General features: G+C 42.0%; 1 protein-coding gene across 2 annotated transcripts in view; it reads right to left on the bottom strand.

The window, feature by feature from the left end:
- The window catches only part of LOC115153968 (cytoplasmic polyadenylation element-binding protein 4-like), a 34321-nt gene extending 12075 nt beyond the window's left edge, over window positions 1-22246 (bottom strand). Inside the window, exons 1-3 of one of the 2 annotated variants that reach the window (XM_029699699.1) lie at window positions 21739-22246; window positions 18518-19672; window positions 2037-2127 (exon numbers count right to left, since the gene is read on the bottom strand). In XM_029699699.1, the coding sequence (XP_029555559.1) occupies window positions 2037-2127; window positions 18518-19627 (1201 nt within the window). In that variant the 5' untranslated portion in view covers window positions 19628-19672; window positions 21739-22246. The remainder of the gene's footprint in view (window positions 1-2036; window positions 2128-18517; window positions 19673-21738) is intronic. The other variant, XM_029699700.1, reaches the window with a different exon arrangement.
- Between the last annotated feature and the right edge of the window lie 2811 nt (window positions 22247-25057).

The raw sequence follows: 25057 nt of genomic DNA, 5'->3' as shown, positions 1-25057 counted from the left end.
GAATGAGAGAGCGAGCGGGCAGGGTGGTGGACCGGCTCGGTAGTCAGTGGTGACACAGACAACGTTTCAGGGAACAGAGTGCTCTTTTCAGTCAACAGAAGACAATGCTGGAATCGATTCAAAGCCACTTCTACAGTCGATTTCCCCCTCCTTCCTTTTCATCTGTTCTGCAGAGCAGCGGGGTTCATGTCTGAGGGTCGGGTCATTCTTTTCAATTAGGGGTAGGGGTGCTGCTTGGGACCCTTGGAGCTCACCCCAGTAGGGACAGCACAAAGTGGGAGCAGTAAACCCTTCATCTGTGTGGATCTTTGTAATGTAGAAACACGTTGCCCTGGAGACAGTGGCGAGATGGAATGATGCATCATAATGATGTTTTCCTCTGCATCTCTAACCCTCTGTAGCTGGCACGTAGCACTGGGAGCGTCAAGGCAATACATCAGCTCAAACTAGACTGAGAACAACAACTCATCACTTCAGGCTCTTCGTCTCTCAGATGTTCGCCAAAGTTGTGCTTCACTGTGGTTTAACAGCTGAATACAGAGGTGTAAAACAAATAAATGCATACACAAGCTGTGGGGGCAGTTAAACAGAAACAACACCCAGGCTACTCTAATTAATCCCTCCCCAGACAAACACCAGTTGGTCATCCTGACTGACAACAGGAACTTTCTGGTTTGGGACATTTGCATCACAAACCAAATGGACAACAGATATAGACTGCTGCGAGCGCTGTATTTACATTCCCCATAATACCATACAATCAACAAACACTTCACAAACTGCTGCTATGAAAACTCTAAAAAGGGACAAGTAACACCTCCCACGCCACCACCATAAGGTAGATTTAGCTCCATCTTTGACATTTTTGAAAACCTTTGAAATACTTCTTATGAACAATAAGTCCAAATAAAACCAATATGCTATGAGTCCAAATAAAACCAATATGCTATGAGTCCAAATAAAACCTGTATGTAGACCCAGGGTACATCTCCTAACTTGAGTTATTGATAAATTGATAAATCAGAAATCAGATTTTCCGTGTCCATTTAAAACCTTTGCAAATCTACTTCACAATGGCCTACCAACTTCAAACTATAAGGTCAAAGACATTACCATGACGAACCATGTTAAGTTTGGCATTGATATCGTAAAAAATGTTGGAAACGCTTAACAATTCACTTTTTTGTGTACCGCTAATGCCTAAAATAATCATTAAAAATCTTTATGGACTAAATGTAAGATTCTCTGCAAATTTGGTCTTTGGACTAAGTAAATGCATATTAGCACATACACTAATAGACCAAAAATACTTCTCATGAACCATAAATCAGATTATAACAAATCTGGAGTAACACTCAATGAATTAGCCTCTAATGACTTTGACAACGATTAGTTGCTGCATTCGAGGGCTGTCACGCTACCAACCTACAGCACTATATTTTACATTTGTCATTTAGCAGACGCTCTTATCCAGAGTGACTTACAAGAGCAATTAGAGTTAAGTGCCTTGTTCAAGGGCACATCAACAGATTATTCACCTAGTTGTCTTGGGGATTCAAACGAGCAACCTTTTGGTTACTGACCCAACGCTCTTAACCGCTAGGCTACCCATGACCCACTAGACCAAACTCCACTTCCGTCATCCTTGTGGTATTGAGAGATAAACATGGTAATGATTTCACTGATAGTTCCTACATGATATAATGCTTGCTTTGTTATCCAACTGAGCTTGTGTCCTTTCTGTCATCCTGTGAACCCCGTTCATTGCTGCTTGCAGCAATATTTCCATTTGCACTCTCTGTACAAAAGCCTAGCCTACATAAGCCTCCACTCTTCACTTTCTAGTCCACTCTAGTGCCACTGAAAGGAAAGCTCAATTCAGCAGTCGTCGGACATGGCTGTGGGGCAGCAGACAGACGCCCGTCCTAGATGACCTTGCAGCAGATTTGAAGGACAAAAGGTTTTTAGATATGGCCGCTAGCATCAATATTGTGACAGGACATGCAATCCTGGTGGTTTTGTGATTGTTATCTTACCTTTCAGAGTATCTTGCTCGGCCCTCATGATGTCAATGAGAGAGTTCTCCAGGGAATGCATGTTGAAGCCATCAAAGGATCTGGTGCGCTCCTGTGTAAAAGAGAGATGAGAGGGCTGCTTTGAAAGTATGGAGCTGCCACTGCTTAAATGTTACATTTATTTTTATTTTGGGGGGGAAGAGAGATCAGCTTTAATATTGCAGAGTGCCCCATGGTGGCGGTGGGGTTATGGGCAGGTATGGGCAGGCATAAGATACGGGCAACGAACACAATTACATTTTATCGATGGCAACTTGAACGCACAGACATACCATGACGAGATCCTGAGGTCCATTTATTTGTTACGGTATCGATGACTTACATCTGTATTCCCAGTCATGTGAAATCCATAGATTAGGGCCTAATGATTTCATTTCAACTGACTCATATGAACTGTAACTCATTAAAAAAAAAAGTAATCTATGAAATTGTTGCATGTTGCATTTATATTTTTGTTCAGTATACTTTGTACTGTATTTATAGAGGATGTAGTTGCTTTTGTGGTTATGTAAACCACAAATTAAATGCTGCTAAATAATTGTAACTTTAATATTTAGGTAAGAAATCATAATTTAGAGTATATGTTAATCCTTTGGAGCGTAATTTGAGTGAAAAAAAAGCAGTTTTTCATTCCACCTCTAAAATAACTGATGTATCGGTAGATACAGTGCAGTCGGAAAGTATTCAGACCCCTTGACTTTTTCCACATTGTTACGTTACAGCCTTATTCCAAATTGGATTTAAAAATATATATAATTCTCAATCAATCTACACACAACACCCCATAATGACAAGATTCTCTGGTCTGATGAAACAAAAATTGAACTCCTTGGCCTCAATACCAAGCATCACCTCTGGAGGAAACCTTGCACCATCCCTAAGGTGAAGCATGGTGGTGGCAGCATCATGCTGTGGGGATGTTATTCAGTGACAGGAAGTGGGAGACTAGTTAGGATCGAGGGAAAGATGAACGGAGCAAAGTACAGAGAGATCCTTGAGCGCTCAGGACCTCAGACTGGGGCGAAGGTTCACCTTCCAACAGAACAACGACCCTACGCACACAGCCAAGACAGCGCAGGAGTGGCTTCGAGACAAGTCTCTGAATGTCCTTGAGTCGCCCAACCAGAGCCCAAACTTGAACCCGATTGAACATCTCTGGATTAGAGGTCGACCGATTAATCGGAATGGCCGATTAATTAGGGCGGATTTCAAGTTCACACCAATCGGTAATCGGTATTTTTGGCCACCGATTTTTTTTATTTTTAGACCTTTATTTAACTAGGCAAGTCAGTTAAGAACACATTCTTATTTTCAATGACGGCCTAGGAACGGTGGGTTAACTGCCTTGTTCAGGGGCAGAACGACAGATTTTTACCTTGTCAGCTTGGGGATGCAACCTTATGGTTAACTAGTCCAACGCTCTAACCACCTGCTTTACATTGCACTCCACGAGAAACCTGCCTGTTACGCGAATGCAGAAAGAAGCCAAGGTAAGTTGCTAGCTAGCATTAAACTTCTCATAAAAAAAAATCAATCATAATCACTAGTTAACTACACATGGTTGATGATATTACTAGTTTATCTAGCCAGTCCTGCGTTGCATATAATCGATGTGGTGCGCATTCGCGAAAAAGGACTGTCTTTGCGCCGACGTGTACCTTACCATAAACATCAATGCCTTTCTTAAAATCAATACACAAGTATATATTTTTAAACCTGCATATTTAGTTAATATTGCCTGCTAACATGAATTTCGTTTAACTAGGGGAAAATCTGTCACTTCTCTTGCAAACAGAGTCAGGGTATATGCAGCAGTTTGAAAAATCGTTGCGAACTGTGAAGACTATTTCTTCCTAACAAAGACAGCCAACATTGCCAAACGGGATGATTTAACAAAAGCGCATTTGCGAAAAAAAGCACAATCGTTGCACAACTGTACCTAACCATAAACATCAATGCCTTTCTTAAAATCAATACACAGAAGTATATATTTATAAACCTGCATATTTAGCTAAAAGAAATCCAGGTTAGCAGACAATATTAACCAGGTGAAATTGTGTCAGTTCTCTTGCGTTCCTTGCACGCAGAATCAGGGTATATGCAACAGTTTGGGCCGCCTGGCTCGTTGCAAACTAATTTGCCAGAATTTTACGCAATTATGACATAACATTGGAGGTTGTGCAATGTAACAGGAACATTTAGACTTATGGATGCCACCCGTTAGGTAAAATACGGAACGGTTCCGTATTTCACTGAAAGAATAAACGTGATAGTTTCCGGATGTGACCATATTAATGACCGAAGGCTCGTGTTTCTGTGTGTTATTATGTTATAATTAAGTCTATGATTTGATAGAGCAGTCTGACTGAGTGGTGGTAGGCACCACCAGGCTCGTAAGCGTTCATTCAAAATAGCACTTTCGTGCGTTTTGCCAGCAGCTCTTTGCAATGCATTGCGCTGTTTATGACTTCAAGCCTGTCAACTCCCAAGTTTAGGCTGGTGTAACCGATGTGAAATGGCTAGCTTGTTAGCCGGGTGCGCGCTAATAGCGTTTCAAACGTCACTCGCTCTGAGACTTGGAGTAGTTGTTCCCCTTGCTCTGCATGGGTAACGCTGCTTCGAGGGTGGCTGTTGTCGATGTGTTCCTGGTTTGAGCCCAGGTAGGAGCGAGGAGAGGGACGGAAGCTATACTGTTACACTGGCAATACTAAAGTGCCTATAAGAACATCCAATAGTCAAAGGTATATGAAATACAAATCGTATAGAGAGAAATAGTACTATAATTCCTATAATAATTACAACCTAAAACTTCTTACCTGGGAATATTGAAGACTCATGTTAAAAGGAACCACCAGCTTTCACATGTTCTCATGTTCTGAGCAAGGAACTTAAACGTTAGCTTTCTTACATGGCACATAATGCACTTTTACTTTCTTCTCCAACACTTTGTTTTGCATTATTTAAACCAAATTGCTAAATTGATTTTATTGATGTATTATATTAAGTTAAAGTGTTCATTCAGTATTGTTGTAATTGCCATTATTACAAATAAATAAGTTGTTATTTTATTATTATTATTAAAAAAAGATATTATTATAAATTTTTTTATTTTAAATCGTCCGATTAATCGGTAGCGACTTTTTTTGGGTTCTCCAATAAATCGGTATCGGCGTTGAAAAATCATAAAATCGGTCGACCTCTACTCTGGATGGACCTGAAAATAGCTGTGCAGCGACACTCCCCATCCAACCTGACAGAGCTTGAGAGGATCTGTAGAGAAGAATGTGAGAAACTCCCCAAATGGGTTATTGCGTGTAAATTGATGGATAAAACATTTAATTTTTCTCATTTTAGAATACGGCTGTATTGTATCAAAATGTGGAAAAGGTCAAGGGGTCTGAATACTTTCCAAATGCACTGTATATCAGTAATTTGCCCCCATAAAAATCTGTATCTGACCCAAAAATCCTGTATCTGTCACGCTCTAACTTGTATCACAAACCATGTTTGAGAAAATCATGATGAAACTGGTCATTTTAGACCTACACATGCCTCCTGTAAGACCTTATGATCTGTGAACCGTACATGATACAGACATCATCTTGGTGTCGTACTTCATATGTTACTATAAGAAGTATGTCTAAATTCTGAAATACTTATATAGTTAACAGAAAAAAGGCAGTTTAAAATGTTAAGAAAATGTTTTCATGTCACATACCTAGTTGAAAGACTCCACAGAATGGCATACCAGAGGCCAGCCAACACACAATTCAAGTCCTACTTGGTAATAATGAGAGGCTTGTTGCACAAGACTGGGAAATAATTCACCATTGACAGCATCTTTCAGCCCAGGCCAGACAAGACTGGGAAATAATTCACCATTGACAGCATCTTTCAGCCCAGGCCAGACAAGACTGGGAAATAATTCACCATTGACAGCATCTTTCAGCCCAGGCCAGACAAGACTGGGAAATAATTCACCATTGACAGCATCTTTCAGCCCAGGCCAGACAAGACTGGGAAATAATTCACCATTGACAGCATCTTTCAGCCCAGGCCAGACAAGACTGGGAAATAATTCACCATTGACAGCATCTTTCAGCCCAGGCCAGACAAGACTGGGAAATAATTCACCATTGACAGCATCTTTCAGCCCAGGCCAGACAAGACTGGGAAATAATTCACCATTGACAGCATCTTTCAGCCCAGGCCAGACAAGACTGGGAAATAATTCACCATTGACAGCATCTTTCAGCCCAGGCCAGACAAGACTGGGAAATAATTCACCATTGACAGCATCTTTCAGCCCAGGCCAGACAAGACTGGGAAATAATTCACCATTGACAGCATCTTTCAGCCCAGGCCAGACAAGACTGGGAAATAATTCACCATTGACAGCATCTTTCAGCCCAGGCCAGACAAGACTGGGAAATAATTCACCATTGACAGCATCTTTCAGCCCAGGCCAGACAAGACTGGGAAATAATTCACCATTGACAGCATCTTTCAGCCCAGGCCAGATCTGTCTGCCTGTCAAAGGACTAGAGAAGCACTTCAACTCGGCCAGAGTCCATGTTTGACAAATCCAAAAACATATTAGTGTGAAGTCTCATGTAGTTGCGTCATACATCCTATCTCCTCCAGGAAATTAAGACAAGCTGCTCCAGGTCAATTAAAATATCATGCTAAGTAGGGCTGGGCGATATGGCCAAAATATCATATGGTATTTTTCACATTTCTGACGGTACGGCGGTATTTGACGGCATTTTATGTTTTTGAATAAATAAAAGTTGTACGTTTGCTTTATGAGTAGTGAGTGATCCCAGGGTGCTTTATGACTAGTGAGTGATCCCAGGGTGCTTTATGAGTAGTGAGTGATCCCAGGGTGCTTTATGAGTAGTGAGTGATCCCAGGGTGCTTTATGAGTAGTGAGTGATTGTTTTATAATGTTCAATTCAACTTCAACCTAAAACAATTTCCTGCATTTCCATCAATTTCTGCATTTCCTGCACTCATTTGAGATCATTTCCACACTGCCACGATATGGGCAAAAATACTAGGCCTTATTTTTAACCAAATGCTGCAATTGCGATTTAGATCAAAACACTTGGGTAAACTTTTGGAATCATGGAAATAGAATGTTTATTATAATTCTATAGTTAGAATATAAATAATAGTGGGCACTTTGAATACAGTGTTTGACATGACAACGAATGAAAATGTCATGGACGAGTTGTGACAGGATAGGAACCAAATTGATGTTCAGTGTTTCCTAGGGGACCCTATAATTTTGGCTACGTTAAATCTTTATTCATAAAGCCAACATATTCATGCTAGCCAGCTAACTAGCTATTAGCATTAGTGGCTAACATGATTTAGCTTATCTTGCTAAGAAAATACAAACTAGCTGTTCGCAGATGTAAGAAACACAAACTAATATTGTAATTATAGAATGCTTGTGGATTTATATTAAGATCAAAGTGGAAACCACATCGTTGACATCAACATTGTTGCATGTGCTGCACTGACCATGCAGACTGAACGAAAGTGTCTCGTGGTCAAGCAACAACAAATGCGCTCCTTGAGTGACAGGGGGTGGGACTAGGTCTGAGAGAGAGAGAGAGAGATCAGAGAGAGATGACTCAAGTAGCGGAGTAAACTATAAAAGTGGACGTTACACACAACTTATCACATTTAACAAAACAAACAAGCTCTACGTGGCAGTGAGGAAATGATCACAAATGAGATTTATGAAAATGCAGACAATTATTTTGGGTTGAAGTTTAATTAACCAGTATAAAACAATCAGAATGGAGAGAGACCCATTGAAATCACTTAGAACGTATGTAGGGTCACGCACTACTCATAAAGCATTTAACTTGTACTATTCAAAAACATAAAACAGTCAAAAATGTGAAAAATACTGTGATATTGTGGCCATGTCGACCAGCCCTAATGCTAAGCAGTGGGAATGGAAACAAGCGTTAAAATGGTGGCCATGGAGCAGTAAACTAACAGAATTAACAACCATGACCTTAGGAGTGACAACCACACAAATCACCAGTAGGCTGGGGCTGCAGTAGCCAAGAATGTATTTTCTACAATCCACAGAGAGATGAACTACTTGAAGTCAAATAGTAGATTAACACAAAAACACTCTTAATTCATTACAAAATAAATACTCAACAAAAAAACAGTGTGCACAGAGCCCTATCCTAAGAGGCGAAACAGGAAGGGTCCTAGTAAAGTACTAGGTAATGAGATGCCATACGGCATCATGACGACGCACAAGTATGGCTGCTGTTGCAGTAGTTACGCATCTGAATGGATTGGCAACTGTAGCGATTAAAGGGATACTACGAGATTATGCTGTCCTACTTACCCAGAGTCAAATTAACTCATGGATACCATTTTTATGTCTCTACGTGCAGTATGAAGGAAGTTAGAGGTAGTTTCGTGAGCCAATGCTAACTAGCGTTAGCGCAATGACTGGAAGTCTACAGGTACAGTAGCATACGCTAGAATCTGACTCTGGCTAAGTAGAACAATAGCACAATTGTCATAATCTTGCAATATCCCTTTAATCGCTACAGTTGCCAATCCATTCAGATGCGTAACTACTGCAACAGCAGCCATACTTGTGTGTCGTCATGACATGGCATCTCATTACCTAGTACTTTACTAGGACCCTTCCTGCGGTTGCCAATGCATTCAGATGCATAGCAACAGCAGCCATACTTGTGCGTCGTCATGGTGGGAGATGGATTCTACAGGACTAGGCTACGTACGTAGGCACACAGACACATAGCCCTTATGAGCACGGCATTGGCCAGTTGAGCCTGCCTGTCCCTCATTTCAACTCTTTCCTTCTCACAGCCTCACATGAGAAGTTTGGTTCACCTCCAAAGTACACACCTAGGTGGGCGGGTCAAATAAGACTTTTCCTTACCAAGCTCAACAATAATCTTTAAGGAATTTTTTTTTAAAGTCAAGCTTAGACTAAGTAATAGGCGAGTGGCACATAGGAATGTAATGAAATAATTCCCTAACTATGAGGAAAAATAGTTTTCAACTGATTAAGAGACAAAAGAATAGTGGGAAACAGTCAGAGAGACCAAACCGGAGTATTTTGTATTTCAACTCGCTCCAGGCAGCGAGCCTGTGTTTGGGAGTATAGCTAGAAGCTAAGGCCAAACTATCCGACGTGAAGAACACTGCTAAAACAGGCCTTGATGAAACATGCGTTTCTGCCACAACATTAATGTACAATGTCACGGCTAAAATAATGGAAAGGGAAGGGGGAGGGAGCTAGGGAAGGGGGGAGGGAGCTAGGGAAGGGGGGAGGGAGCTAGGGAAGGGGGGAGGGAGCTAGGGAAGGGGGGAGGGAGCTAGGGAAGGGGGGAGGTAGCTAGGGAAGGGGGGAGGGAGCTAGGGAAGGGGGGAGGGAGCTAGGGAAGGGGGGAGGTAGCTAGGGAAGGGGGGAGGGAGCTAGGGAAGGGGGGAGGGAGCTAGGGAAGGGGGCCCAGCTTTGACACTTGATTTTTGTGTTGCTGGTCAAGGCATTTCAAAGCCTTCCACATTAAAACACCCACAAGCCCATGAAGCCAGTCCCAGAGCATGGTTAGGGAGGGAGGCGTAGCAGGGGGTGCAGACTGGTTCCACAGAGGAGCCAGATCTACTTTGGTGATAAAGTAATTAAAAACAGCAACAGATCCTAATCAGAGACTGGGAGTTAAAACGCCTGTGACACTTCAGACACGTCCCCCCCCCCTCCCCCATCTCCGCTCGTTAAAACACACAGTACGCGTCCTGTTTCATAACTCCATTCAAGGGTAGAAGGTTAGAGAACATAAGAACACGGTCGTGCACTTGTCACTGATGGTCAATTCTTTCATTATTCAAGGGGCATTTACCGCCATCAGGATCGTGACTAATTGGCTAATGCCCTCTAACTTTTAATAGCTGGAAAGTGTGCTGGCCGTAAATGGGGGGCTAAATGAGATCGAATGAATGAGGCTTGTTACTATAACCATAGAACAAAAGATTACATCTGACAGGGCTCTACAGCGCGACCATTTTACTTGCATATGTACCCAAATCTTTTGCTGTGCGACCCAGAATTTATATTTAAGAGCACCAGTGCGCATAGAAAATTGAAGGATTCTATCTTTAATATCTCAAATATTTTTCATTGTGCTCCTTCTTTCTGTGTGCCTAAATCTTTCAACTTAAGAGCACATGTGCTCCTTGTAAAAAAGGTCAGCGTAGAGCCCTGTCTGATACTAACCTCAGCACATTAGTCAGTCAAACAGTCAGTCTACACATCCCAAAACATCTTCCCATTAGTACACCGTCAACTGATACACACAATGATGTGAACACGAGACCTTTGGGGTCGATATTTTCTGTTTTGATAAGACATCCTGCCGTATCATGAACTAACAGACGTCATAGGCTACTTCCATGGTCTTAAAGGGATATTTCGGGATTTTGGCAATGAGGTCCTGTATCTACTTCCCCAGAGTCCGATGAACTAGTGGATACCATTTTTTCTGTGTCCACTATGAAGGAATTTAGATGTAGGTTCGCAAGCAAAAAGCATGCTAGCAGATACCCATAGAGTTCAGTCATTGGGCTTATGCTAGTTAGCATTGGCTCGCAAAACTACCTCCAACTTCCTCCATACTGGACACAGGGATAAGTGGTTTCCACTAGTTCATCAGACACTGGGGAAGTAGATAAAGGGCCTTATTGCCAAAATCCCAAAGCATCCCTTAAAATGTAAAATGGCACCGGAGCAGAAGGCAGACGTTTTACATGCCCCCAACCGCACCATCAAGAGCATCCTGACTGGTTGCATCACTGTCTGGTATGGCAACTGCTCGGCCTCCGACAGCAAGGCACTGCAGAGGGTAGAACGAATGGCCCAGTACATCACTGGGGCCAAGCTTCCTGCCATCCAAGACTTCTATACCAGGCGGTGTCAGAGGAAGGCCCTGAAAATTGTCAGACTCCAACCACCCTAGTCATAGACGGTTCTCTCTGCTACCACACGGCAAGCGGTACTGGAGCGCCATGTCTAAGTCCAAGAGGCTTCTAAACAGCTTCTACCCCCAAGCCATAAGACTCCTGAACACCTAATCAAATGGCTACCCAGACTATTTCCATTGCTGCCCCCCCCCCCATCTTTTACACCGCTGCTACTCTGTTGTTATCATCTATGCAGTCACTTTAATAACTCTACTTACATGTACATACTACCTCAACTAGCCGGTGCCTCCGCACATTGACTCTGTACCGGTACCTCCTGTATATAGTCTCGTTATTGTTATTTTACTGCTGCTCTTTAATTACTTGTTACTTTTATTTCTTATCCATATTTTTTTATTAACTGCATTGTTGGTTAGAGCCTGTAAGTAAGCATTTCACTGTAAGGGCCACACCTGTTGTATTCGGCGCATTTGACTAATACATTTTGATTTGATTATAGAAAACAATCTCACAAATCACAAGCACACTTGCTAGTTAGTAGCCAGCTAATCTCTATAATTCAAGTTTAGCCAACTTGGACCTATTTCCTAGCTAACAAGGTAGAAGTGTTGTTATGAACACACCCATCTGTCCATTTCCATACGTTTGAACAGCATGCTAGCCTGTCCACTTTGTTCAGTTGAAATCGAGTGGCCTAACTTATTTCTCAGAATTAGAACGAGCTCGCAATTCCTTATTTAGGGTGTGTTCGTAAATTCAAGTCCCAGAGTGCACTCTGGGTGTTTGCCAATTCAGAGCGTTGTCAGATTGTCTATTCGTAAATTCAGATCACTTCGCTCTCGGAGCGTTCAGAGCGCACACTGGGCGCTGTGACCTGGGAGTAGGGTTGATCCGAGCGTTCTGACCTCACAACGGCAGTCAAGCACCCAAGCTAATTGGCTAAGGTTGGCTAGCTTTCTAGCTACTTCGACACAAATTAGAACATTCCACTCTGACCATTTTACTCGGCCTAGCAGAGCTGGTTAGGCTGTTTTCGTGTTATCCAGAGCGCTGGTGGCTATAACAGGGCTGCTGGCAACAATTTAAATTTTGCCGACGCTTACCGACACCAGCCAATATTCAACAGGTGTTGAGCATTTGTAAATTCATCAGTTATTCTGCACTCTAGCACACAATCGAGAGTGCTCAGAAATTGGAGTAGATGGCAAGAGTGAATTTACGAACGCACCCATCTTTGATGAAAATTGCACATTTCTAAAAACACAGACTAGACAGCTAGTATAACAGTTTTTGGCTAAAATGCTGCTAGTGGTACATGGTACCTCAAATGCTGCTAGTGAAAAACTGAGAATTCATTTTTCAGAATCAATTTTAATGGATACTCCCCATTTTAGTAATGACTGCTCTGTGTGAAATTTGTTGAGTTGATACATAAAAAGGTTTTCATTAGAAAGGTTAACTACTCCTGTATTACAGTAAAATAATGTCTCAACGTCTTTGTGTGTCCATATGACTGATTCTGTTGGAACAAACCTCAAATACTGAATTGAAACCGGTTTCGGGAATATTGTCCTAAAACATACATTTGAATTAATTTGATATATCACCCAGCCCTAATGACAACAACTGTGATTTGAAGCAGCTATAAATGCAAGCAAACATATGTTCTTGGTTTAAAAAAAGGTTAACCAGAAAAATCACAACCGTAGGCTACCTCTAACAATTTTCCACATACATTAGATTGCTAAATATGGCCCTTTGGGTGCCTGCCCAACCCCAGATCCACAGGCATGTTACCGAGCAGTAGGCCCTGTCCCTCCCAGTCACGGAAGTCTGTAGAGCAGCTTACACAGAGCTAAGAGGATGCCCGGGGTTTAGAAAGTGTAAGACCGGCCCTGCCTCAGTGCAGAGAGCTTGGCCTAAGAACACAGCTCTAATACCGTACCCAAAGGCAGTAAGCCTATAGTCGGGACCAGGGGCCTGTCCATGTTTTATATTATCATAACATCCCTCTCTGGGAGGCATAGTCACTAATCCCTGAGAGATGACACTGGACCTACTGTAGGAAACATATGACTGTTTGCCAACGGCACCTGCAACCAGTGACAAAAGCTGCTCTAATACAGAAACAAACAGAGAGGAGACCTAGCCTGAAAAACAAACAGCCTCCTTGTTCATTTGGGGCGGCAGGTAGCCTAGTGGTTAGAGCGTTGAGCCAGTAACCGAAAGGTTGCTGGATCGAATCCCTGACCTGACAAGGTAAAAATCTGTCGTTTTGCCCCTGAACAAGGCAGTTAACCCCGGTAGGCCATCATTGTAAATAAGAATTTGTTCTAAACTGACTTGTTAAATAAAGGCTAAATAAAAAAAATGTAGGTTAGGTCTCCCAGTACAGTCATGCTCTGTGATCAGCAGCTGCACAGCCCAAGGCCATCACAGAATGAACATCACATCTAAATAAAGGGTCCATCTTTATGGCCCTAGAAAATCGGGTTTATTTTTTGCCTGATTGTGTTATCTCCGTTTTGTTTTTCCCATTTATTTATCGCTCTGAAAAAAAAAAAAAAAAAAAAACATTCGATGTTATAAGTCCAGAAAAATGCTTAAACCGCATCAGACCACTTGAAGTCTGGGAAAAATAGAATAAATTAAGATTTTGGGGTGTAATTACCCTTTAATGCCGTTGTTTGGTTAGCCAAGTTTCTGTAGCGCTCATGTAATTGCAGAGTTGGCAAAACAAATAACCACTGGATTGATGCAAACAATCATGATATTCTGTCTGGTAGGCCTAAAACAAACTTTGTAGTTAGCATTTAATTGAGAACCTTTGTGGGAAACGTTATCATTAGCATCATCGCTAACGGCCACACAAAGTGTAGATATCCGCGCGCGCACGCACACACACACACTGAAGAACATTCCTGTTTAGTTTCAGAAAGTTGCAGGAAAATAAGAATCACTGATGCAAGTCTTATGATTAACTTGGGGAAATTAATGTATTTTCTAATAAATTCAATACATTTTGTGAATTTCCTACTAAGTTCAATACATTTCTGAATATTGTTGAATTCCATTTTAATGTCTGGATTCCATAATTCCGTCCGTGTTCTACGCAACACTTTTGTTTTTAGCGCCATTGCCTTATAAACCGGTTTTTGTTCTCCCAAGTGGGAGCAGCATCTCCCTTCTCATTTCCTCCCTGAGACACAGGTTAATCATCAACATCTCACCTGTGTGGGCTTGCATGGAGCGAGTGCTCTAGTCCCCCCATCAGACAGCCTCCACTTTCACACCGAACATGAGATATTCTTGGCTGAGACACAGCAGGCCTATGGAAACTTCCAGCACCATTAAACTCTAAGAGCTCAGTATCACATCACTTTAATGTGTTAACTCCCCAAGGCAGACACCTAAACAGTCAGTGAAAGCTCATTTAAATAAGTTACAAACAGGCATCCACTGTTGATTAACATAACCAAGATTTCTATGAAAAGGTGCTGCTACAGTATGAAGCCGAAGTATTGTAGACAGTAAGGTATTTCTACACAATGTTACTTGAGCAATGTAAATGTTGTGCAAGCTTGATGGACGTAGGCTATGCTAAATAACGAGGGACAACATAGCCTACAGCAGGGGTAGGCACCTAGATTCAGCCGTGGGACGGTTTGTCAAAGCAGATGATCGGGGGGCCGAAATTCATTTTTAGATCTTGATTAAACAAATAAAAATGTATTCATGGGAATGCTTGGGAACAGATTTTCTACAGTCAACTTATTTTTTGCTGAATTCCTGTTAAATGTTGACGTCTTGTTTCACCAAAAAACAAAATCCTAAAACAATTTTTTTTGGGGGGGTCTCCTGTTGCCGACCCCTGGCCTAAAAGCATTATACCATTAAAAACAGGTATAAGGTTAGGAATGGATATGCAGAAAAATGACTCCAAAAGGAACACCACAAACCCCCCACCTGTTTTCTCCGTGATGAGATGGAAACTATGTAGAACCATTTGGACATGCCTGGCAGTCACAAGAGAAAGTCATGCAATCAATGGCCTGGTGTTCACTATCACTAAGTTAAGCTGAAAACATTGCTTGTTCAGGGACTGAGAGACAGGGAACCTATTTATTATGTACGCTAACAGTCACAAGTTTGGACACACCTACTCGTTCAAGGATTTTTCTTTATTTTGACTATTTTCTACATTGTAGAATAGTGAAGACATCAAAACTATGAAATAACATATGTAATCATGTAGTAACCAAAAAATGTTAAACAAATCAAAATATATTTTATATTTGAGATTCTTCAAAAGTAGCCACCCTTTTCTTTGGATGACAGCTTTGCACTCTTGGCATTCTCTCAACCAGCTTCACCTGGAATGCTTTTCCAACAGTCTTGAAGGAGTTCCCACATATGATGAGCACCTGTTGACTGCTTTTCCACTCTGCCGTGCAACTCATCCAAAACCATCTCAATTGTGTTGTGGTCAGGAGATTGCGGAAGACAGGTCATTGATGCAGCACTCACTCCATCACTCTCCTTGGTCAAATAGCCCTTACATGCTGAACAGACCGGACACGTCGCGTGCACGAGCGTTACAAAATAAATGTAGAAATCCATGTTATTCAATTATTGTACCCACACTGCTCACGCGCGTCCGCATTGCCAAGAGCTAAAATAGAAGTGATTCCTATTTCTGATGTAGATCACGCTGCAAGTCCTGCCTCTCCCATATCCTCATTGGTTTATAGAAGCAGGTACCCACGTGCCATCTCCTCATTGGTTATACCCACGTGGGTGATTGAAAGATTAACTGTTTTGCCAGTCGTCGTGGTAATACTATGAAAGTTTAGATGCCAATCACCATATAAGTTCAAAGATGAAAAAGCCTGGAAGGAGGAGAGATGACTAGAAACGATTCGGTTGACCGTTTTATGTGTGGATTAATTGCCGGAGTAGAGGACCTTGTGCATTTCAGGTAAAATAACAACTCAATGTTTATATCCCAGGACAAATTAGCTAGCAACAGCAAGCTAGCTAAATAGGACAAATTAGCTAGCATGTGCAAGCTAGCTAGCTAAATTGCCATAAATGTTTAATGCTTTTCGACCTGTCCCCAAATTAATGTAATTGGTTCAGAGTTTGTTTTGATATTTTAACCTGCGTGTCGTGATCGCGTTTGGTGTAGGGGGACAAAATAAATGTATGCACAATGGTGCACAGCCGGTTTGGGTTCCATGTTACACAGCCTAGAGGTGTGTTTTGGGTCATTGTCCTGTTGAAAAACACATAATAGTCCCACTAAGCGCAAACCAGATGGGATGATGTGGTAGACAAGCTGGTTAATTGTGCCTTGAATTCTAAACAAATCACTGAGTGTCACCAGCAAAGCACCCCCACACCATCAGATTTCCACCGGCCTAATAATATCCATTGCTCGGGCCCAAGCAAGTCTCTTTTTCTTATTGGTGTCCTTTAGTAGTGGTTTCTTTGTAGCAATTCGAACATAAAGGCCTGATTCATGCAGTCTCTTCTGAACAGTTGATGTTGAGATGTGTCTGTTACTTGAACTCTGTGAAGCATTTATTTGGGCTGCAATCTGAGGTGCAGTTAACTCTAATGAACTCTGGGTCTTCCTTTCCTGTGGCGGTCCTCATGAGAGCCAGTTTCATCATAGCGCTTGATGGTTTTTGTGACTGCACTTGAAGAAACTTTCAAAGTTCTTGAAATGTTCTATATTGACTGACCTTCATGTCTTAAAGTAATGATGGACTGTCATTTCTCTTTGATTATTTGAGCTGTTCTTGCCATAAAATGGACTTGGTCTTTATACCACCCCTACCTTGTCACAACACAACTGATTGGCTCAAACGCATTAAGGAAATAAATTCTACAAATTCACTTTTAACAAGGCACACCTGTTAATTGAAATGTATTCCAGGTGACTACCCCATTAAGCTGGTTGAGAGAATGCAAAGAGTGTGCAAAGCTGTCATCAAGGCAAAGGGTGGCTACTTTGAAGAATCTGAAATATAAAATATATTTTGATTTAACACTTTTTTGGTTACTACATGATTCCATGTGTTATTTCATAGTAGTGACGTCTTCACTATTATTCTACAATGTAGAAAATAGTAAAAATTCTGGAATGAGTAGTGTCCAAACCTTTGACTGGTACTGTAGTAATGTAATTAGCCTATATAATAAAAGTAATCATTAGGTTACATAGAACAGATCATCTTACCTATGTGATTTATCCTAGCGTGACTAAGCATGATTATACAATAACAATGTAATATCTGTGTAATAATTCCACAGCAGTTGCGAACAGATACACCTAACCTACTACTGGATTTTGATCCACGGCAGATCCCTCAGTTCAGTCACACGACAGTAGCCTTTCACCACCCAAACCTTCGATATAGACATCGTTGCAGAGGATTCATTTCCAATGGATTTAAAGAGCACAACTTCATTCCGACAGTCTCTATGGAACACTTCTGCCTGTCAGGCCAACCTTACCCGATATCTGGGAATATTCAGCATCCCCTGTTGAAGTAGACTAGAAAATGCTTCTTAATTATTTTTAAAAAACAATGTGTCTCAGTTATTACAGCCTGCATCAGGAAACTAACCCCCAATCATACCCTCCACCCCAATGCATTTAGAGGTCAGAGGGCCATAATCCAGCTAGCCTGAGCAACACAGGCTAGCTGAACCAACAAGAGCACAGCACTGCCGTGTGCTACAGTAACATAGCAGTCAGGTTATATCTAACTTGGTCGATATGGCATCATGGCTGTCAGCACTTCTGGGGGGGGTATCCTCAGAGCCTTCAAATCAAGCCTTCCAGCACGTATACTAGCCCAACCCCTGCACCCACCTCTACCCCCCCCCCCCCTCCAGACACAGTCACCCCTGTGCTTGATCAATAAAATCATCTCCAAGCCCTTTCCATCAATCCTATCAGTTTTCCAACGCATAATACCGTTATCCAAGTCATCTTCATTGTGTGCTATCAATCAAATTTCAGATTGCATTATAAATGAGGTGGCATTATAAAGGATGTGTAGACCGGTAGTCTCAGGTTATTAATAGCCCTGTAATCCTAAAAATCACTTTCACGGAAAGATAGGTAATTGATGTTCCATCCATTTCGCTACAGTGTGTTCTCTGGATGAAGAAAATGATCTGATATTTTCTAGGCTGTCATAGCTTCTGTATGTCATATACGTGGCACACATCACTGCAGTGGTACAGCTACGCTAGTCATAAGAGGCCTCTGGCAATTAAAGCATTAGGACCAACATCTAATAGCGTGACAAATTCATCACGTAACGCAGAGTAAGGTCTTTGGGTACACACAATTCTATTTCGTCTCGCTGAATGGCTCTAATATCATTAAACAGTCAGAAGACACTATATAAAACCAGTGGGAATTATTGACTGACCTGGAAGGGGAAGATGTTGTCACTCCTGCTCACACTCTCATCCATCCAGGATTTGGGGTTGAACCCAGGGCTGGTGCGGGAGTACTTCTGCGACGGCACGTGGTTGTTGGGGAAGGTTTTCTTCAGCGGGGAGATGGAGTTCAGGGGGGTCATGCCTCCGTTGAGGCCCCGACGGTACTCACGCCCCTGGGAGCCTCCCCAGCCACCATAGCCCCCGCCAGGACTCCAGGAGGTTGAGGAGGGAGAGGGAGAAGGGCTTTGGTAGCTACCCCAAGGTGACGGGGGTTTATTCAGATTATTGGACAAATGCGGCAACTGGCTGAACGCAGCATTCCTATGGGGGAAGGGAGGAGGGTGGGGGCTGGCTGGGGACCTGCGGTGCTGTTGGTGTTGGTTGTGTGGGTGCTGAAAGTGTGGATGTGGGGGATGGTGCTGGGAGATGGGTCCAATCTGGGGGGAGAAGTTTCCCCCAAAGCCTGGGCTGGTGTGGTGGGAGAAATTCTGGAACAGGAGGGCCCCATTGTTAGCGGAGGCAGCTGGGTTGAAGAAGCTGACATCCTCGTTGATGATGGTGGAGGGTGTCTGGGAAATAGCCGCTGACCAGTTGTTGAAGCCGGTCAGGGACGAGGAGGTACTGGACTGGGCTGGAGTCCCAAGACCCGATGTCTCTTGGTAGTCGAAGCCTGTCAGTACTGGGGACTCGAGGCGCAGCTTCTCCTTTCCATTGCTACCCTCTGAGGGGCTGCCCTCCACCTTGTTCTCCTCGGACCTCGCCTTCTCTAACTCAGATATGATTACAGACTCTTGGTGGCCAGGGGACAGTTGTTGCTTTTCTTGCGTTTCTTGCATTTCCTGTTGCTGGGCTTTGGGCTTTTCAGACCCAAGAATTTCATCTTGCATGCTGCTGTGGGCAGCTGTGGCTGAAAACAGCCAAGGCGACCCACTGCTACTGCCATTACCAGATGTGGTATTGTTTATGAAAGCAGCAGGGCTTGGAGACGCATTCTGATGATGATGTGGAGGTTGCAGATGTGGGTGAATTCTAACTGGGAATGCAGACTTGTTGCCAGTGTTGTTTTGCACTAAGACTCCAAACCCGTAATCCCCCATTTGTTTTCCCCCACACAATATGTGCTATCCCGTGATCTTTACGTCCTAAAGAGAGGGGCAAACAGAAAACACACCAGTTATTATTTCAATGATTGTAATTGAGAATCCGGCAGTCAACAGTGTAATGGACTTTGAAATCTAGCTACGTCAGACCCTTTTCTGCTAGTAACCATCTTGCTAGTCCACATTTGGCAAACTCATTCAGTTAAATAAAAGGTTAAATAAATAAAACAAACATTTTTATTGATTTTTATTCCACAGAGGGCTGAGTGCCTCGGGTTCACACTCATCCCTTGTACTTAGCTAATTAATGAATTTAGGTCACTGATACATTAGGAACTCCTCTTACCTTATGGTTAAGGTATTAATGGACACAAATTCATGGAATGAGTTAAAGCCATCTGTCGAGAATAGCTGCTAATATAATAACCTTGCTAACGTGAGATGCCACATCAGTTCCACCTTGTATGTTGTAGCTAAATTATTTATTGTATGCTAGCTAGTTGGTTATCTAGCACCATCTTTACATTGCCACAGAATATGCTACACTAGTCTAACTACCTAGTTAGCTAACGTTTTCTGGTAAGCTACACTACATGCTCGTCGAACATCTCATTACAAAATCTTGGGCATTAATATGGAGTTGGTCGCCCCTTTGCTGCTATAACAGCCTCCACTCTTCTGGGAAGGCTTTCCACTAGATGTTGGGACATTTCTGCGGGGACTTGCTTCCATTCAGCCACAAGAGCATTAGTGAGGTCAGGGACTGATGTTGGGTGATTAGTTCTTCCACACCGATCTTGACAAACCATTTCTGTGTGGACCTCGCTTTGTGCACAGGGGCATTGTCATGCTGAAACAGGAAAGGGCCTTCCCCAAACTGTTGCCACAAAGTTGGAAGGACAGAATCGTCTAGAATGCCATTGTATACTGTAGAGTTAAGATTTCCCTTCACTGGAACTAAGGGGCCCGAACCATGAAAAACAGCCCCAGAGCATTATTCCTCCTCCACCAAACTTTACAGTTGGCACTATGTATTGGGGCAGGTAGCGTTCTCCTGGCATCCGCCAAACCCAGATTTGTCCGTCGGTCCTCCAGATGGTGAAGCGCGATTCATCACTCCAGAGAATGTGTTTCCACTGCTCCAGGGTCCAATGGCAGCAAGCTTTACACCACTCCAGCTGAAGCTTGGCATTGCACATGGTGATCTTAGGCTGCCCGACCATGGAAACCCATTTTATGACGAAGCTCCCAACGAACAGTTATTGTGCTGACGTTGCTTCCAGAGGCAGTTTGGAACTCGGTAGTGAGTGTTGCAACCGAGGACAAATTACTTTTACGTGCTTCAGCACAAATTACTTTTACGTGCTTCAGCACTTGGCGGTCCTGTTATGTGAGCTTGTGTGGCCTACCACTTCACAGCCGTTGTTGCTCCTAGACATTTCCACTTCACAATAACAGCACTTATAGTTGAGCGGTGCCGCTCTAGCAGGCGAGGTGTCATCCTATGACGATGCAACGTTTAAAGTCACTGAGCTCTTCAGTACTGGCCACAATACTGCCAGTGTTTGTCTATGGAGATTGCATGGACGGGTGCTCGATTTTATGTACTTGTCAGCAACGGGTGTGGCTAAAATAGTCGAATCCACTACTTTGGCAATGTAGTGTATGTCGGACAGTCGACAGGAGATTGCAGTGGTGACATTTCTAAGGCCAATTAACTAGCTAGCATTTTGTCGATAACATACTAAAGTTAGCTGGCCAGTTGCAATAGTCATATGCAACAGTATTTGGAAAATGACGCTAGCCAGCTAACATTAGCTAGCTAAATTTGAACGAAATCATGACAGACAAGCGACCTTGCTTGCCTGACAGCTGTCAAAGCCTATCCCGTTGTTTGGATTCAACCTTTTAATTTCAGAAAATGATGATGGTTTATTTACTCTTAATCTGTTATAGGCACTTCCCCCAACAGTTTGATTGTTTTAGGCAAAATCTTAAACAGATATGACATAGTCGATAGTCACAGATGCTAGCTAGCTATAGTAGTGTATGAATAATCTGGCTAAAGCGACGTTGCACACACATCGACAATAAAATCCCTTTTTCACCTTTTGGTCGCTAACGTTACCCTTGATCCAGGCGATGACTCGATCGTCCTGTAGTCAACCGGCAATCTCGATGTGTCTGATAAAATTGTGAAAATCAAGTTTATGACAAGCGATATGGTACTTTTATGGCTTTCGCTCATATAGTAGCTAGTTATGGCTAACCAGCTTTTCTCTCCTCTCCTGACGTGTCCTGCCTGCTCAATGACACAGCTCTCTCGCGAACCGCTAACCTTGCTTGTCTAAAAAAAAAAAAAAAATGTCATTGAATTAAATTGTTAAAACGAATTCAATACTAGTTGACTGTAGTGGCTTATTCGGTGGGTTTCATTGTTTAAAGGATTTCTGTAAAAAAAAAAAAAACATTCTCTCTATCCAACTGACTTGTTCCTGCGTTTCTTTTGCCGTTGCTGTCCCTCTCCTCAGAACCAACCGTGGCCAAATGACAGAGTGCTCAGCCGCGAGACACTTCCGGGTAGAGCTCTGCCCCCTTCTAAAACCTTCCCACCGATGGCTGGGAGCCTCTCCTCAATTCGTGACACCACCCACACCTCGTGAGATAGTGGCGTATAATTGGTCATACAAACCAGTAGCCTCACCCACCTTAAAGATGTGCCCGCCCTTTAAGGTCAATTAACGTGATATGCGTATATCCTCTTTGACGCCAAGTCTCCGCCTAGTAAGGTCGAATCATGAGCGCTCAGATCAGAGAGAAACAGCTGAAATTGCATTCCCTCCCTTTCGTTTGTAAATTAAGAGGTCAAGCCTCCTACAAAAGGTTTAAAAGGTGATGAACGATATGTATTCTGAGCAGAAATATAGCATTGAACAGGCTGTAGTTGTAATATAGATATAGTCCTACCTTACTCTTACATTCATGCATATAGCTTGTCGTCCTTAACTGTTATTGTTTGTTTTTGGCTAGAGGTTATACATTAGCTATAGCATGAACACCCCAGTACAGCTCAATGTTCAACATGGAAAAGAGAGCTTGCTCCTTCCAGTGTTCATAGACATATTCACCATCAAACACTCAGGATAATGTGATGTTCCTTGGATGCAGCCCTATTACTGTAGGTGATATACATGGGAGCTTGTGTGGTGGAAATATCTTCTGCAACTTCCTGAAAATCTCTCAGTGGTTTTGAAAGAGAAGTTGCTGGTGATAGTATGGGGTCAATTTCATGCCTTAAGTATTGAATTCAAAATAAAATAAATCGTAAACAGTTGAAAATGCAAAAATAATATTTTAGCTGAAAAGTTAAATAATGGATGTTGAGATTAAAAACAAAAAAAATTGAAAGCAAAAACGTGTAGAATTGTAAACAAAAAGAATATCAAAAGACAAATAAAAAAACTTGCAAGCAAATCATTTTTAAAGCTGGTGTACAAAACCAAAAGTTACAGATGCAAAAATGAAACTTACGAAAGGGAAGCATAGAAATAGTGCACATATGACAGATATACTGATTCTTATACTTGCTTTCAATGAGAATGTCCGGTCTATAACTTAGTTTTCTATATTAGTTTTCTATATGTTTTTGGTAGGGTAGGCCAAAAAGTCAAATTTTGCATCTTAAAATTTTTCCAACAACCAAACCTATTGAATCCATTTCAATTACCCTCTTGCCTGCTGTTACTACCTTTGGTTAGGTTACTCTGATCTGTGCTTTTGCCATCTGTTTCTTTGCCTTCACTAACCATGTTTCCATCCACAGTTTTTATGCAAAGTCATACCTCACAAAAAATGATCACAACAGCTGCCATGGAAACAGGATGTTTCGGTATAATTGTATAAATGCCAACAGATCATTTGTTCATTTGACATGGGTGTAATCTTCTTCAGGCAATAAAATTAATTATGCGAGAAATGCTGGTGGAAACGCCTTTATGCATATATATTTATATAATAACCATCATGTCAAAGTAAACTTAGCATCACACAATGATATGGTGTATGGTCCTCCTAACCCACTCGGGAAACCATGTACAGTAGTTTGTTAGGCTAGCCTACAGATGGAAATAATAAACTTCACATGGTGGAGAAAGTGCACGGTAATGTGCTTGATGCAAATTTCCAATAAATATTGAGGGTCTTATTCTGGTGTCATGATGATTGATGCTTGACTGCCATTTGACCAAAAAAATATATTGTAGCTCTTATCCATAATAATCTCATCATGTAGACTAGCCTACCCTCACAGCCTACCTGCACTGTATCTGCAAGCTGTTGGCTAGAGTGCATGTGGCAAGACCAGAGTGGGCACATTTTCTATTTAATGCAACAGTTTTTGTGATAAAACTATCCGTAGGCCTAGAGTTAAAAATGCGATGAAAACAGATTTTTATTCTGAAAATTAAGCGAAAAAGAAAATGTTGTGTGCACTTCGCCATCACACAGATTTTTATCCGCAACAAGTCCGTTTGTGCATATTTTCTTTATGTGGATTTTAGAATATTTGCATGAAAATCTGTTGTAGCCACTGCTAGTTTTTTCAATTGCGAGTTTTGGCATTTTTTTTCAGTAAAAGCGGGGTTTAGAGGGAGGTGTAGATAATGCACCTGCATTGGTCCACTAGTTTTGGAGTGACGGTTCATCCTAACCCAATCAATGAGCAGGATAGTCATCCTAACCCAATCAATGAGCAGGATAGACAGAGGGTGGTTTCTTTCTATTTCTAGCTTAGTTGTCTGTTTTACTGTAGTTATCAGACTAGCTAGCCAAATGGAATTAATCGCAAGAGTCTGCATGCCTGTAGCTAGCCCGTACCAGCCGTAGTGAAAGCTTTGTCTGTATCGTTTTAGTAAACCATAGTGCTTGTTATGGACGAATAGACCATTGTGATTTTTATCCCATGACGAATGCCTCCAGTTAAATGTAACTAGCTAGCTACATCATTTGTATTTAGACCAGGGACTTGTGTATCCACTTTGACATATCAACACTCTTACACAAGTCTTCTGGATTACATATATAATTTAGTTAGCTATTTATCTAGCTGGAGATATTCATAATGAGATTGAAATCACATTACGCCCTTTACAGATAGAATAATTACTTGGCCTGCGAAAAGCATACAGTCAAACCTGTCATTCATATATGATTGTATCGTAATAACCCTTAACAAGATGTTCTGTAGTAGCTGGCTATTTAATCTAGAGACATTCATGGGCAAGACGGTTAATGCTTTTCCCTTGTTGCCCCTATATCCAGCTAATGTTGACTTTGTCTTCAGCAGAAAGAATATTCAGAGTTGGTTTCGGCTGCACACAGCCTCATCTCTGTACTGACCCAGACTATTAAGTACTGTAGCCAATATAA

Source organism: Salmo trutta, chromosome 19, assembly GCF_901001165.1.
Source record: "Salmo trutta chromosome 19, fSalTru1.1, whole genome shotgun sequence".
NCBI classification, from domain to species: domain Eukaryota; kingdom Metazoa; phylum Chordata; class Actinopteri; order Salmoniformes; family Salmonidae; genus Salmo; species Salmo trutta.
This window is presented reverse-complemented; position numbering and strand designations above follow the sequence as displayed.